A 17,408-nucleotide genomic window follows, 5' to 3' on the forward strand; every position below is an offset into this window, starting at 1 on the left:
GCTGATTAGATTTGATTTATATTTACAACTAAATTAAACAAAAGGAACCGAGTACATTGTGCAAAAGGTGCAAGAAGCAAAATGGCATGGCCGAATTTCAGCCATCCCAAGAACAAATTTTTTGGAAAGTGCAGGCTAGCACAACTAATGCCACAAACAGGCTTGTGGGTGAATCTCTCTGCGTTTGTTTATTCTGGAGCCTCCATCTTGACGGACAGACAGGGTACTGATTTTGTCCTGCAGAGTCTACCAGGACTGTAATTTATATCATCCTGTTCAGTGTAGAGGACTGCCTCAGTTTTTGCTCCTGGCTAAGTGATTAAAAATGGTCTTCGCCTCCTCTTCCTCTGCTTTCATATGTCTCTCCCAGCACACCAATAACGTTTTTACTGTTGTAGCAGAAATGACAGCAGTGGCCGTCTATCCCTAAAGCCGGAGCTGATGTAAGCTGAAAAAAAAAAAAAAAAAGATATATATGTATATGTATATATGTATATATATATATGTATATGTATATATGTATATATATATATGTATATATGTATATGTGTGTATATATATATATATATATATATATATATGTATCTAAAAAAAAAAAAAGGGGGGGGGGGGGCTTTTTTGACTGTAAAATACATCATTTGCTTCACTGTTCATTTTTGTCCGGTCACTCTGCAGTGGGACTATCTTAATCAGATTTAATTATATATAAGATAATAGAGTTGTCCTTTAAGTGAATCATGTACTCCTTTGGTGTCTCTTTCCTCCTCTCCGTCCAGAGATTTCCTCCCTGTTGCTCTGTAATAATATATTTGACTTTACTGGACGTCCCCGTGAGGAATTCCTGGTGTTTGGTGAACCGGAGTCTCTCCTGCGTGATTTCAAGCACAGCGGACAGCTCTCATTAATCACCTCTCGGTGACTTAGTCTGTGTGTTCATGTGTTTGCATGTGTGTGTTGGAAGCTCTGTTTCCCTTTTTTATATGAGTTCATTGCCAAACAAATCCTGTCTGTTGGTTGGGAAGTGATATTGGGTATGCCAGCAGAGCAGAGTAGGGGCCTGTTGTGTTGATCTTCCTCTCTCTGGTAGTTATTTCCTAGTGCTGAGATATGACCTCTGGCATGTCGCTTTCTCTGCAGAGCCCTGGCTGCATGTCAGGGATATGGAGGATGAACAAGTAAATGGCTGTACGGCCCCCTGGCCACAGTCTCAATTTTTACTTGCCAGACTTTACAGCAACTTCCTGTTAGGTTTCATTCTAGGGCTGCAATGATCCCCATCTGTTAAGGGTTTACCTCTTAAACTTCCCAGAGCTGCAGTGTGCTGCGTGAGTGACGTGGTGTTCATAGCGTTCACTAGTTCAGAGTGCTGTCTGAGAATGCTCCCATAGTCTCATGTCCCATTTCACAAACGTCACTCCACAAACCATGCAACAGCGAATGCAACAAAAACTTAGATTTGTATTTTGTTCATTTTTTTTAATCTTTATAATTATTTTCACTGTGTTCCCTGACCAGCTTAATTGTATTTGGAAAATATGCTTGATGCCAGCTACAAAAAAGGCTTTTTCTATTGTTGCTTAATACAAGATTTCAGCCGCTCAGCAGTTTGTGGTTGTTGTTGTCTGATTTTCCTTTTTATAATGCTTCATTCATAATGCTTCATACATTTTTTAATAGAAACAGAACGAGGTCTGGCATTGTCCTGCTGAAATAACCACAGAGCTTCCAGTAAAAGACGTCTCCTTCATGGTAACATATGTCTTTCCAGAATTTCGATACACGCCTCTGCATCAGTGGCACTTTCACACGTATGAAGTCATCCATCCAATGGAGACTGATGCACCCCCACACCTTCACAGAGACTCTGGCTTTTGAATATTTCACCTCACCCAAGAATACTTTGATACATCAACCGGGTACCTGTTTTCCCAAAAATAAACTGAAACGTGGACTCATCCGACCACAGCACACGTGTCCACCTTCTTTCTGTCCATCTGAAATGAGCTCATGTCCAGAGAACTCTACTGCAATTTTGTGCATAGTTGATCTATGGCTTCCTGCTTCTGTAAAACATGTTCGCGTTACATTCCTGGATGCAGCGGCGGACTGTGTTGAATGATCATGTTTTTTAAAGATACTCCTGAGCCCATGTGGCTGAATTGATCACAGTGCCGTGACAATTTCTCATGTAGCGCTGTCTGAGGGCTGGAAGGTCTCTCTAGCAGTGGTTTCTGTCCTTGGGCTTCACATTGTGAGATTTCCCCAGACTCCCTGATTCTTTTCACAGTTGTAAGCCTTGTAGATGTTGTAGAAACAAGTTCTTTGCCATTTTACATTGAAAAATATATAATTTAGCTTGTGATTTTCTGATGGAGTTTGGCACAAAGCAGTGAGCCGCAACCCATCCTTACTTGGAAAGTCTAAATCTGGTGGATGCTCCTTTTACACCCAATCCTGACACCCTCTCCTCGTCACCAATTGATTTGTTAGAAGTTATCACAAGGAGGAAGCGTCACTATGTGGGTATAAGACCCACTCTATGCTCCTCCTCAGACTGAGACCCCCCCTTATGGCATCAGTCAATGATACAAGCTTTATGAACTTGCTTTTAATTGGAAATGGGAGCTGCTGTTCAAATGTATTCTTGCTCCCTCAGTGGAAGATAAGCAGGTATAAGTACAAAGTAACAGGGAGGCCCTGGTGGCAAAGTGAACTTTCCCTCTCAACTTGTCAGTGTGTACCTATCACTACACCTCTCTAATATTCAGGTCGATCTCCATCCTTCATGAGCACTCCCTGTGCGGCCTTGACTCAGACATTCAGCTGGTACTTAAGGGACTTTCCCATCACGCTGAATAGAAAGTTGTCTTTGTTCCTCCTTGGAGGCGGATGGACACGCTGTCTGGACGCCTCCACTCCTATTTGACGATTCAGTTAAAAAAGGTACTGAGGTGGGATGATCTGTGGCATGAGATCATAGACCCAGACTCAGTTCCTTGAGTGATGTACACTTCATTGACTGTGGTGGTGACTACGTGAGTGGACACGTCAACAATGTGAATAATTTATTGCCTGTTGCAGTGGAATAGATTTAAAGTTAACAAGCAATGAACACCCTTTTACTCGCACACGTGTTCACATGGATAGATCATTGGTATATCGTGATATATTACGGGGATAAAATGCTTAGTGCTTTGTTTGCAAATGGTATGAAAGCCCACACTGCCTCAAAAATCTAGCTTTTTAAACTTGATAATATGTTTTTGTATATGCAAGTAGACATATCACAAGCAAATTGTCTAAACATGTCCACCTTTAAAGTGCAGTGTACGAACCATGGCTTTAAAACCATGGATTCAGACAGCCAGGGTTTCATACACAACACGCTTAACCAGTCCTTTCAGCCTGTGGAGTGGGGCCTGTCAACATTCGGAGCACATCATCAGCTGAAACTTTGACTTTCTCATCTCTCCAGTATCTCCATCGAAAGGATAATTAGCATATTCCATAAATGAGACAAAGTTGTAAAGTTACATGTAAGGTTTTTACATTTTAAGGCATAAAGGAATATTTTTTCATAGAAATTAGGAATTTAGATACTTAATTTTGCTGAAAGGAGATGAGTTTTCAGAGGTATAATCAATGCACGGAAGGGCTTTAACACCTACAGATGGAGGACAAATGACAAATCACCACAGTGAGTCTTAGTAACGTTGAGACGCCTCGTGTCATTTGAACAGCTTCGGTTTGCCTTTGCAATGATTCTACATGTCTGTGGAACTCCAGAGAAGAGTGAGACACAATGCTCCAGAAGATATTCGCTCATTGGTGTTTTAAAGTTGTTGATGTTGAGCCAAAATTGCCCAAAAGATGATCAGCTCTGTTCAGTTCAGATTAGTTGACTGAGGGCTCTTTAATGGGCTTCTTTTTCATTCTCACAAACTCATTTATTGACCAGCCCCATGCCCAAAATAAAGGTGATCACTGAGAACAAGTTTGTATTGATTCTGCAGTCACCTTTCCCCCTAAATGGACCAAACCCACATCACCAAAATGCCATCCTCACCAGCCACACGGAGCCGTAAGGTCCCCTCAGCATGGAGGTCGGGGGTTCGGTTTCTCCTTTACTTTGTCTTCTGTCTGTATGATTCCTGCTTGTTCCTGTCCTGTGGAGTAAATCACCTGTTCCTGTTTAAACCTGCTTTTTTTTTTTCTCTCTCTTTTGTCTTTTACAGATTTCCTTTGTACCCCAGAGGAGAACGGTTTCATTTCGAATATGGTGTCTACTTACTAAACAAGAACATTGCCCAGGTAATATATGGCCACACATTCCTTACACACATGTGCCACTGATGTGTGTTGCATCTACATTTAAGAGTAGAAAACTTTTTAAAACATAGCAGTTTGATTTATATTTATTTCACAATCCAAGCTTTTTTTAATGCTCTGAACTATACTATCTAATATTCTGCCACTAAAAAGATTAGACAGAGAAAATTTTTTGTTGACAGGGAGCAGCAGTTTTTTTTTATATACGTGCATCAATCTACAAGATTAATGATTTCCTCCCGAAATTGAATGCCAAAATTATTTGTAGTCAAGCTGATGATGGTGGTGTTGTTAAGACTTGATAACAATACAGTCATTTGCAGTAATGGGGCTGAGCACACTGCACCACTGTACTTACTACAGCCTCACAAAGTTGCTTGGATGTGTGTGTTCAATCCAAAGTCTTGTTAAGCTTTTTGGGCATCAGGAAAATGAGCTTCATCAGGCTTCAGCTGCGCACCCAATTCTGGTTTGTTGGATCAATTCATTATCGGTGCTGGGCTTTGATGTGATTTATTGAACTGATGACTTCGACATGCTTATTAAAGTGAACCTAATATGTTGACCTGAATGACTCTTTCCATTTATCTCTGAGACATTTAGCACTGACTTTGCATTCCAAACCCTGTTTTGCTCCTTGTCCAGGGGAGAAAGAAGGGCCCCCACACCGAATAAGGCAGGGCAATTATCCCCAGGAGGCGACTGATTTCAAACCACCGCACATGTTGTTTCTAATACCATACCACAAGCTGTTGGCCACCGTTCAAGTCTGCCATCCTCCCACCTGTGTTTTAAACCTGGCAAAATATTTTTTTTTTGTTGCATTCTGCTCATATATCTCAAAGGTTGACCCTACTGTGCCTCATCCATCATATGGAAGTTTCTGTGTAAGGTATGAAGTAATTCATGGGCTTTTCTAAGAATTAAGAATCGTTTCTTGTGCTCGTTTAAAGCGTGTAGGTGAAATTCAGGATGTTTTATTTAAGCCATATTTCTTATCGAGAGTGAGACTGATCTAAATGTGCTCTGTCATTTTTATCTTGGCCAAGTAGATTATTACATAACTGTTTTGTTGTGGTTATATAAGATGATCAAGATTTTTTTTACATAATCGTCTTCAACTGTAGTGTGAAAGAAGTTAGTTGGAACTAGCAGATGTGATTTTCATGGCTTTTTTCTATTTAATACAGTGGACTTTTATCATTGGCACCCTTTTACTGACATTTTGTTACGCTCCTGTCGTCTGCTGTAGTTTAATGGCACTTAATTGGCCATTCGATGCCACCAGCCACCTTTCGGAGGAAGCTAATTTCTTAAGCTTGTGTTCACAATCTCATTCTTTCTGTCACTACACACAGCTTAACACCGTGGGTCAGGGTTAGAATGTGGATCTACTGGTAAATCTACAGCTTCACCTTCAGACTCAGCTCTCCCTTCACCACGTCCATCTGTCTCCCTTTCTAACCCCACTTTTGAGTAAGACCCCGAGATACATAAACTATTCCACTTGAGGCAGCAACTTACCCCAACTGGCACTGAGCACCGTGGCCTCGGACTTGGAGATGCTAATTCTCGTCCTGGCTGCTTCACACTGTGGATGTCCTTGAAACTTTTTGGTTCTGGTTTTTGGTGATACTTTAGACAAGTATATGAGCGGGTGCACAAATCTGTGTGTTAATTTGCAGGCACAGTGCTGCCAGACTTTCATCTTCAGTGGGAGTTGCTGTGGCTGCCCTTTTTACAGCAGCATGAAAATAAATCCAGGACAAATGGCGAGTGACAATTCCATTATAAACTGTAATTTTGTTTGACAAGAAATTGTTAAAGCCCCTTTGTTAACGACTTAAAGTTCTGTGGTTGGTATGGTTTGTTTGGTTGTTTGCAAGATGTTTTCCATAAGAAAATGATCATAGGTGGGGCATGGCCCAACTTCGTGCTCAACTTATAATGTCGTTCCAGAGCTTGATCCAGGATTTTTTATATTTGGACATTGCAGAGTTATGCAGAATTCTTTTCTTCTTTATATTCAAAATATCATGCATGCACTTATCTCAGTTTATATTCCCACTCCCATCCCTTGAAATATATTCTTGATCAAAGCCACACATCATGATCTTTGCTTTCTGAGATTTCAATTTAGCAAATCCCATCCATGTGTTGCATGCTTACGCTTGCTGGAAGTTTAATTTGCCTGCTGATAGAAGGCACATGTAAGCACCTTGAGAAGAAATATTCTTGACTGAAATCAGCACATCTCTTATCACATCTGAAATCATTTTGCTGAATTTGTTGGGTCAAAATGGTGTCACGATCTATTGAGAGAGGTCTTTTCTCGTATATGCCTAAGTCCTTAGGACACCGTTTTTTGTTGTAATGCATGAAATTGGCTTTCTGAGACATCAGTTCATATATTCTTGGAGCTTCAAAGGAATCCTGTCTGCTGGAGATGAAAAATTAGATTCAGGCAGCTGGGCGTGTACACCAGTGTTCGTGGAACCACTGCAGAAAGGTTCAAACTTTTATGTTAGAAACCAGGTGCAAAAAGTCAGATGTGACACAGGTGGGCACATGTGAGGAGTGCATGATAACTTTATAAGAAGAATGCAGAATGATGAATTAATAGAAAGGCAGCATACTGTACTTATTTAACCCTGATCCAAGCTAACAGTCAGGTGAAAAGCAAGGCAATTGCTCTTTAAATTTTATATAAGACTTTGCATATCAGGACATGAGAAGTAATCATCTGGTCTGAAAATTGGGTACATACAAGATCAGTTGAACAACACTTGACTGAATACACACTGTTTTTATATATTTAAGAAAACTAAGACGACATGTAGAAGGACACCCTTACTGCTTTAAAGCTGCAGTCGGCAAGTTTTCAAAATTACGAGTCTAAAGTCGGAAAATTCGAACTGACACAACTTTCAGGTCCCTCCCCCAACCTCTAACAAGCTCCGAATCGCCCCCCAAACCCCTCCCCCTCTGTGGACGAGGTTGTGCACGTGAGTTAACACCAGTGTGAGCGCACACAAACTGGGGCAGACTCACGCTCAGCAGCGTGTGCACAAGCTGTGATTGACAGGTAGGATTCCTCCACCCTAACTTGATTGGTTAAAAACAGCCGGGAGCGCAAGCATGATTACAGGCTTCAGAGGGAGCTACAGATTTCGTTATTTTTCCTAAACAGCCTATTTAATATTCTACTTCCAGAATCCCATGACAGTTCAAGCTAATATGACTAAAAAAAAGTTGCCGACTGCCGCTTTAATAAGAATCTAGAGAGGAAGTAGAGTTCAGGTGCTGCTAATGATTTAACTGATCATCAGCAAATGTAACCAGCTCTTTTAAAGCAGCAGTTTTAACAGTTTGTTAGTCTGCAGCACTCGTGTGTGTGTGTGTGTGTTCTCACAGGGCTAAGGGGGAAAAGTTAATTTACTCCTCTCTTCCAGCACATCACTTTGGTGGCATTTAGTGACTCACTCTACTCCACTCCCCCTATCTCTTCCCATAGGGCTGCATCTTTTGTGATCCATCAGGCATACAGTAAGTAGCCTGAGAGCCTAGAATACACACCAAACTGATAGGAAAATACTTGACTGGCAATCTAACTTTAAAATACTTACATTGTCTCATCTGCAGTTGGACCATAGACAGCTGCTAGGCTTTCAGACACAGTCTCTTCACAAGTGTTGAACTGGCCTATGTTGTTAAAGTACACACTCAGGAATTTCACGATTGCTTAAAAACACCATTAAAAAATTATTTCGTAGTCCTCTGTCATTTATCGGCTCCATAAACTCTAGACTTCACCGTCGCTCCGGTCTTCAGTGTTTTGTCTCGGTTTTCAGAAGCTGACTTTAGGAACTGTTGTTTATATGGCCAATATTTCCCTGGTGCTTGTTTTTATACTGGCAGCTACTGGTCCTGAACTAATGGTGCTTTCAGGATAGATGTCAGAATTTCTAAAAATCTCATGGTAAAAAATCTATTTCTAATATTAAGTTAACTAGATAACTAATGATGCTGTTCTGGCATTAACAGCTAATCACAAAGCAAGCGCCAAAAAAGTTTGACCTTTGAGGTACAGCGAATCATCTGAACTTGACGTTGGGTGGAGATGCAGAGGAAGAGGCTCTACATAAAGATGTAGAGTGACATATGTTTCACCTGCAGACCTGAATATCTAATATCTATGTGGCACAGAACAAAATGCCAAAGTTGTGTTTTTTTCTGAATTTTTGCATTCATAGTGACTTCAGACGCCCAAATAAATGCTCTCAAGCACACAAAAGAAGGTTATTTTTCCATATGTCCCCTTTCATGTCCTGACATATAAAAGCTTAAGCGTTCAAAGGTGTACTTTCTTTCACTGAACTGTTCTGTTGTTATAAAAGAGGTTGCACAGCACGTAACTAAACGTAAGCCTGCCAGATCCATAATGAATAACTGTTATCTTTTGTATTTTGAATGTATGATATGACATCCCTCAAATGAAGGAAAACACATTCTACTTTTAACAGCTCAGGAGCGCATCGGTATTTTCACAGGCTGAAATTTCAGCTTACATTCAAAGCACTCTGATATATATTCCATGTGTGCCCCGCTCCTCCTTCCTTCTTAAGGATGAGTTATCAGGTTGTCTCCAAAACAATATGATTTTGCCACATGAATCACGCAGCTCCATATGATAATGATAATAGGCCATTATTTTAAAACTGAAGACGTGGTTAACATGTCATATTTGATAAAAGACAATCCACTGCAGACAGTACTTCTCCATCCCACTTTGGATGACTCCTGCACAGCTTTAAACATTTCAGTCTTGAGAGCCTGATCTTTCTGTGCTTTGGATTTCACATCACAAATGTTCAGGTTTAGAAATTAAGCCTGGATAAATTCATGGAGCAACAGATTTTTCCCGCTACATGCAATTTCTGCTTTTCAGTATAACAGAAATTCCCTAACCTTGTCATTCTCAACAACTTTATCAGGAAAGCTGGCCCAAACCCCTGCTCTGCTATAGGTTTTCTGCCAGCTGTTTGAGGGCGAGCATGAGGAAATGGCTACTTCACTGACCCCGGCGTTTTACTCCTGGGTTTTCATATTGCTGATATATTTGAACAACTGACAGCATTTTAGCTGCAGTTGGTATTTAGATTGAATTTTTTACCTTCATGTCTTCGGAGTTTTCATTAATTCACGTCGTGCAGAGCCTGTCCAGCCTGGTTTTGTCAAACAAAGTAAAGATCTGGTTTCCCAGCAGACTCAGCTTGACGGCCTGATTGACTGGAGTTGGAGACATTAGCTGGCAATTTCTTATTAAATTGCCTTGCGTGGCTGTGTTTGAAACTGATACAGGGAAGCTGGCGCAGGATCAGCACCACAGCAGGAAGACTCTGCTTTCATGTAGCGGAGGGAGAAGCTTACTTTCATAAAGGCTCATGCTATGGGGACTGAAGATAGGGAAGCTTCATAGATCACACTGGAGGTCAGGTGGCAACAAACGCCCATGTTCCCGCTTGAGGTTAATTTGTTTGACATAGAGGGCTGAAAAGAGACCTCAAGGAATGCTTGGGCTGAAGTGTACCCATTCTCTTCAAACCTCTATTATTTCTTGTGCAATCGAGTCACTACAGCTAGGCACTTCATTTTTGATTAACATGCACGCTTTCTCTTTGGTCCAAGCTGAACCCATAGAGAGAATGTGACTCTTCTCTCAGCTGGTTAAAGATTGGCATGGGGCTGTTTGTCGCAGAATTATTTGCAGGTAGGTGCTGGCTTGTAACTGGGCCTGTAGTAGCCATCCACAGGGGGGCAGAAATGTTAAACGTGCTATACTTTCATTCAGAGACAAATGAGCCAAGTAAGTGTGGCTGACTCCAAAGGAAAACCAGCAGCTTTTTGTCTGGAGGAGAGCCATGTGCTGCATTCTCTTAATCCTAGAGTTATCCACTTGGCTGTGTTGTTGTGAAACAGGCATGTGGGGCTGATTAGGTGACAACTGATGCTACACAAAATCAAGGTTCTTAGCAGGAGAGCAACCGTTGCTTCTCGGCCATTTTACTCAGTCTAACATACTTTGTAGCCTCAAGCATAGGAATCATAGCATTAGGAATCTTAAAATCTTTTGCGGCCCAGCCAGGTCACCTCTGGGTTCACCGATGTTTCCGTCTACTGGGTAAAGTCTCTCTTGTCTCACCGTGTGTACAGGCAAAGTGCCATACTCGTGGTCTGGTGCATACTTCAAAGCGCCTGTTGCCATAAAGAGTGGTAACTGTGGCTCCATAAAACACAGCTATGACTCACTGGGTAGCCTACTATAGTTAGTGGTTATAGGAGGTGGTAGCAAGCGGAACAGGATCTGGTTAAATGGAGTTATTCTCGGTGAAGCTGTTTGGAAAGGTTGTAGGTGATGGAGCAGGGATAACTTTTCCTTTAAATTACACTCATTATAAACAAAGGTTTGTTTTCTGTTGAGTGACTATGTGCCTTGAAAGTGGAAGATGTTGCTGTGTACAAACTCTTTTAGATGCAAAATATGTAAACGAGTGCTGTCCACCGTGCATAATTTACTCTCTCTTCATCTGCTCTACTTTATTAGCTCAGTAAAATCTAAAGCAATAGCAAAAAAGGTGAATTTGGTATTGAATTCATACTGTCAAAAATGCCTAAAATGAATAAAAGTTAGTGTTACACGCTGCAAAGTTTCTGTGTAAGAATTGAATTTTAGGTGTAGTGCAGTGGGATGCACAGGCTTCTGAGCCTAAACTGTAAAAAACAAGAGTTTTTAAATCTAAAGATCTGGATATAATACAAGGAAGATTTCTTCTGTTTTTCCCCAATCAAACTAAAGTTAAATAAGAGATTGATCTATAAATAAAACAGACTGACTGGAAAGCCGGGTCTCTCTTTGCATTATTAAAAAAAGAACGCTTGGCATCACTTTTATTGTTGAGAGCATGAGCGAACCCTGCCACCTCCTCACTTTTGTTCACCTCTTTTGCTTATCCCTTTTTCTCCTCAGTTTCATATCTAAATCCAAATGCTGTATGCTGAACTTTAGGCTCTTCTTTCACCTCTGCGGCAAAGCTGGTGACCTCAGACCAAAGAGATGCGACAGAGTCTTGGCATAGCCCTTTGCTGCCATTATCTCATGTGATTGTGCTTGGATAAAAACCATATGACCAACAGACACGCAAAAAGTGAACATTACACAGCTGCCCTCGAGTAAGTGGTCAAGATGGTTAAGATTTCTTAATAAAAACTGTTTCCAACCATTACTTTATTTCTTCTCTTTTTCTGAAAATACAGATGTTGGAGATCGTTCAGTGTTTACAACGGTAAACTCTCTATAAGGAAACAACGAGTGAACCTTACTTTACTTGCTTCATGAACAGTTTTTCCATGGTAGACATTCCTGAAAATATCATTATTTGTTGCATAATAAGACGAACGTAAACTTTCAAAATAAAAAGTCTTTGCTGTCGTGAGTGATAAAACTGTATTAAAATTTTAAGGAATTTCACTTTCTGATGTCACATCTTGCAGTCATTCCTGAAGCGATTTGACCAGACGGAGCTCTTTGAAGTAGGAGTGAAAACTGTGACGCGAAACCCAATACCCTAAGTCTACTTAAGAGTGTGAGGAAAGAAAGATCATAGCTAACAAGGATTCATCGTTTGAACTTCAGGGTGTCGTCTTTTATTTTGTTTTTAGAAGTTCTTCTGGCCATATGTGCATTGTTTATTCACAATGTTTTTCACCTCTCTGTTGCTTGGATCTTCGTGAATGAAAGCAGAAAATGGATCTCCAGCTTGTTTTCTCAGCAGGTTTTTTTTCTGAGAAATGGAACTCTTGAAGACTTTAAGAGGTTTTCCCTAAGATGTTTGTTGGTCTTTCTCTCCTTGTCCAGCTGAGGCTTGTGGTTGGTGACTCACTTCCCGGTGTGTTTTGCAAAATGTTCTAGAATGAAAAGAATAACCCATCTCCACTGCTCCCCTGAACAAAAGCTGTCACTTATTTGTCTAGTTGCCTCTCCACAAAAAAGGCCCCTAAATCTTCAGAAATCTAAATGCAGTCTGGTGTGCACTGTTTGTTTACCTGAACCATGACCATGGTTTTTAGGCTCAGCCACCATCTTTACTCAAGGACAGACAGAACCTGGAAGTCATCAGGCCTTTTAAGCTGTCTGCTGTCTTCATCTTTCCATAGGGGCAACATCCTTTTTCCATTTCCTAGAGATTTACATGATAAAACACATAATGGGCAGGACAAGTACCAGAAAATGCAGCTCATCAGAGTATATCTTACATTCAATTTTCATTTTAGCACGCTAAAGAAAAGTTTAAATTCTTCTGCTTGTAGCACCACTTCCCACATGCCCTGGTGCTGTACATATGTGGATAGCTGCCCTCTGCCATCTAATAGAGGAGAGGTTACAGAGCGTGTGTCAGATAACATGTTCTGCATTTAAACACCATTAAGGTGCCACTTTTTTCAGGATCACTTTGATCCGTTGACAGTAAAAAAAAAAAAAAAAAAGCTCTTCATTAGTGTTCTTTATTCATCATGTTTCAAGGAAGAAATCATTTCTGGCAGGTTATAAGTGGCTCGCTGCAGACTGGTATGGATATGATTTGAAATAGTTAACAGACTGACATGAGCAGAGACTGTAGGCTGACGCCTGTCTGCCTCCGCAGCTCTGATGATTAATGAAAAGGAGGAGGAGAGAAGAGGAAACTAACCTTTCTTATGGTTTTGGACTCCAGATTAGATCTGTCAAAAGACTTTTAAGTCTGTGGTTTACATTGTCCAGTTTACTAATTTGGATTGTACATTGTATGTGTTGGACAGGAACTATCAGAGTTATCATGATAATCGGAGTGTGTGTTTGCATTGAATAATTGTTGAGTTATGCCTGAATGGTATATTGTGATTATCGCCCTTTGTTCTATTCTGATAGATTCGTGAATATCCATAATTTTTTCATCAAATAAGAAGTGGCTGTATTTATTACTCCTACACTTTGATGAAACTTCAGTGTTTTGACCCATGAATTAGGAGCTTGCTGTCTATGTGTTTTGGCTCAAGCATGAAGAGTTGTGATGAGAAATGCAATCGGCTCAGAGCAAGAGGAAGGAAGATGAGCTACTGAGGAACTGTATTTTGGTGAGAATTGTTTTTCTCTCCTCGAGTAAGGGGAAAAAAAAAAGAGGACTCCCAGTGGTTTAGTCGCCCTGTGTTTCCCCGAAACTCCGTTCTCAAGCTGTGTATTAACCAAAACCCAAGCTTCAATGCACACCTCACTATGCCGATGGGTTTCACAGCCTAACTGTGTGGTCCCTGTTTTTCATCACAAACTCTTGTTGTTAGCTACAGCTTGAATCCAGTGCAACTTTTTGGTCAGAGAAGCTTGCTGGTGCGACCCTTTTTAACAACCAGAAGCGAGAAGCCCTTTTCCATAAATTTATTTACAGTATAATGCTGTATTAAGGAGACTGCGGAGTAGCAGCAGCATGTCTGTGGTGGTGCGTTGCTGCGCCTTAACCACTCAAGCGCAGGTACTTTTTATGACGAGCAAGAAGAGGGGAATCGGTGGATGCTCCCGAGCTGACGAGTACACCGAAGAGAGGAGCCTTTGTTGTCTTGCAGCTACTATTTTCTGTCGGTCAGAATCTGTGATTTACCAGCAGGTCTAAGACCGCATTTCTAAGTGTATGTCACTGTTCTGTGGTTTCCACTTCTGGATGTGTGTACGCAGTGTGGCTGTCGGTGCACTGCGATTATGCTTGAGCTCCAGGGTTTTATGAGAATTCCTCTGGACAGCCACCTATGACTTTATGAAACACTTAAGTTGGTCTAATTGAATTTCCACATTTTGTGGTTGGTAGTTCCAGGTTTGTCCACCACCGCAAAGAGGTACCAAGCTGCTTCAACTAAATATAAGGGTAATAGTACATTTTTAGCCTTTATCCATGTCAAAGTGAGACATTGGAAAAATAAATATTCATGTGAGTAAAAGTGTAAAGTTTTTCTTGGTTAGTAAAGCCGGTTTACAGGTAGTCAAATAAAGCCAAATGTTGTTAGCATTGAAAGATTAGGTCCAAGACCATGGACCAAATGGCATATGATAGTATGTATTTTCTCCAAAAGAAATGACTAAATTGGTTGAGATCCGCCTGTTGCTTGATTTGCTTGTGTGTATCATCCTTTGTAATCAGAGCAGCCATGTTATGATTATCTCAGAATGTAGTTTTCCCACAGGTCAAGCTGTGGATTTTTCTGACAAAATGTTCCCGAATCGAAAGGTTTGCTGTGATTCAGGGTGTTTAGACAGTGTTGGCTGCTCTGCTCCATCATTTACTTAATAGTGCGTCTGCAGTTTCCAGCTGTTTGGAATTTGTAGTGGAGGTCTGTTTGTTTGGCGTCAGCTACACCACTCAGCTTTAGCATCAAGGCCTGCTAATATGCGAATACCTTAAAATGTTGGCTTTTTGTTATAAGGTAAACCGGCTCCTCAGTGAATAAAAGGAAAGAAAATCCAACCAAACTACCCGCTGCATGCAAGACACGTATTTTCTTTCTCTCCCACAGAGGGTTTTATCACTTTCTTTGATCATACTTATGTCATTGTGTGTTACAGTATCTGTAGGTTTTGGATCCCGTCTGTTTTTCCCTCGGTAAAGTAGAAGGAAAGTGAACCAAGGCACACAAACAGAAGAATTTTCTGTGCTTGTGGACTTTTCTGGTTGGCCAAGTGCAGCTCCTGGGGCCCCCACTAACTTGTCATAAGAATGTAGAGGGCAGAGACCAAGTATATTTTATGTCAGCAAGTTTAGAAAAACTTGTTTGTGTTGTTAATTCATCAAACCCTGGTGTGCTGCCATTTGGGTGTTTGGGAGGTATTCAGTCATGACTGCAGGCTTTATTGTGGCTGAATGAAATTAAACAGCTCTTAGAATAAAACAATGCTGGCCCCAGCTGGTCAGTATTTGAAAAAATATCATCACGGCTCTGTTTTAGTTCTTCAATCCAATGCTGTTCCTCCCTCCATGTGGATTCTATTAGGACCCTTTGATTCTGTCCAATCGGCAGCTTTTCATGTGAATTAATACAGAGGCTATGTACGACAGAGTCCTTACGTGGGCACTCCACAATGAGCTGAGAAAGTGAACGTCTCTTTCCTCGTAAATCTCCGAATTAGTCCGGTTCCCTTTATGCGAGTAGTGTCAACACCCCTTTCTGTGACATAAAGGTTCACATCATTAGGGTAAAGTTTCTCTACCCTTAATGTCAGCTTCCTTTACCGAGCCAGGAGGAGCAGATGCAGGTTTGGGTGTCCTTTCTGTCATGTTATAATCTCCGTCATCCAACTATAGCTTTCCCCTCAGTAATGAAGTGTGTGTGATGAGCCCAGGCCTGTTGTCCCAGAGGTCACATAACAGTTTTACAGTTATTAGGGAAAAGGGGCTAAGTGGCTCATGAAAGCGGCTGTTAAATAAACACCTGTTAAAGTTAAGAAAGAAGGTTGTGAATGGGTGTCTTTTTTTTTTTTTTTTTTTTTGTTCATTTGGAAATAATTAGTGTAAACTGTTCTCTGAATACACTTTATCTACATGTCTCCTTGCTATTTGAGGAATGTAATCATGAGCTTTGTGTAAGTAATGTAATTCCTTGCTCATATAGTCAAAAGTCAACTAGATGCTTGAAACAACTATACATTGTGCTTGTAAATGTCAGGAATATATTAGATGTTAAAGGGATACGCCACCCCCAGGCCAAATTAAGTGTATCCCCGCATTCCCGAGACATACATAAGTGTGTGGGAGCGTTTTCCTGGCGACCCAGGCATTGTCCGAATCTCACAGCACTGACCACTGCTTGGTTGCGCGTAATACATACATGCTAGCGTCGCCAGCGTCGCCAATCGAAATATTTCGCCCAACGTGAATTAATTTACTTGATTTACCTTCTGATTACTGTGTGAGTGGTGTACTTTCACATCGAGTGCAAATGACTGTGTAAATCAACACGGAAGGCTTGGTTTGCTCATGTCGGTTTGGGAACTAGTTTCCGGTGCGGAAAACACAGCCGAAGCACACTCCCCGCTACGTCATTGGGAATCCCCACCCCCTGGCTGCTTCACGCTGGTTTGTTTGAGTCATTTGCACTCGATGTGAAAGTACACCACTCACACAGTAATTAGAAGGTAAATCAAGTAAATTAATTCACGTTGGGCGAAATATTCCGATTGGCGACGCTAGCATGTATGTATTACGCGCAACCAAGCAGTGGTCAGTGCTGTGAGATTCGGACAATGCCTGGGTCGCCAGGAAAACGCCCCCACACACTTATGTATGTCTCGGGAATGCGGGGATACACTTAATTTGGCCTGGGGGTGGCGTATCCCTTTAAGTGTTGGTTTCTGTTGCCAGTTGTATTATTGGTTTAAAGAGCTTTGCAACTTTGAGTGTAATCGTTATGGACAGAAGAGTGGGTCAGAATGCTGAGATTTCAAACTCGACTGCAGTGGTCAGAGACAGCAGGATGAGGGTGGGATGTGTCGGAACACATCTGATCCACAGTGGCTCCAACTCCCAACTTACAGGACTTAAAGGATCTACTGCTGAGGTCCTTGTGCCAGAGCCCTCAGGGCACCTTCAAAGCTGTGGGTTGGAGGTGGGCTGGTAGCACGCGAAGCACCAAGAGCATATTTGGCAGGGCTTGCCACAGCTGTCAGGTCATCACTGTAGATTTGAGCATTTTCAAACACATTCTGAATAGACTGCTAATTTAGGATTTTCTTTCTTTAAACAGTTTAAATAGAAGGTGACAGGAAACTTGTCTTTACATTTGTCTGTTATATATTCAGTTGGATTGAATAACAACTGCACATCTATCATGACGCTAAGCAGGCATGTCTAAAGTTTAAGTGGACAAATCACAGCCAGTGTTGCTGTTTCCGAATGGAAAGATAAGTCAACCACCTTGTTGGCTCCTGCACAGCAATTAGGATGCTGTCCACAGCAACTTCCCCCTTACCCCTGCTAAATATGTAGCCATCAACAAACGTAAAC

At 41.3% G+C, this 17,408-nt stretch overlaps 1 protein-coding gene across 1 annotated transcript in view; it reads left to right on the forward strand.

Moving 5' to 3' along the window:
* uvrag (UV radiation resistance associated gene) overlaps positions 1 to 17,408 on the forward strand; it is a 95,652-nt gene that overhangs the window by 50,643 nt on the left and 27,601 nt on the right. The window contains exon 13 of the mRNA XM_075486475.1: positions 4,236 to 4,311. Within this exon, the coding sequence (XP_075342590.1) occupies positions 4,236 to 4,311 (76 nt within the window). The remainder of the gene's footprint in view (positions 1 to 4,235; positions 4,312 to 17,408) is intronic.

Source organism: Odontesthes bonariensis, chromosome 16, assembly GCF_027942865.1.
Source record: "Odontesthes bonariensis isolate fOdoBon6 chromosome 16, fOdoBon6.hap1, whole genome shotgun sequence".
Lineage (NCBI taxonomy): Eukaryota > Metazoa > Chordata > Actinopteri > Atheriniformes > Atherinopsidae > Odontesthes > Odontesthes bonariensis.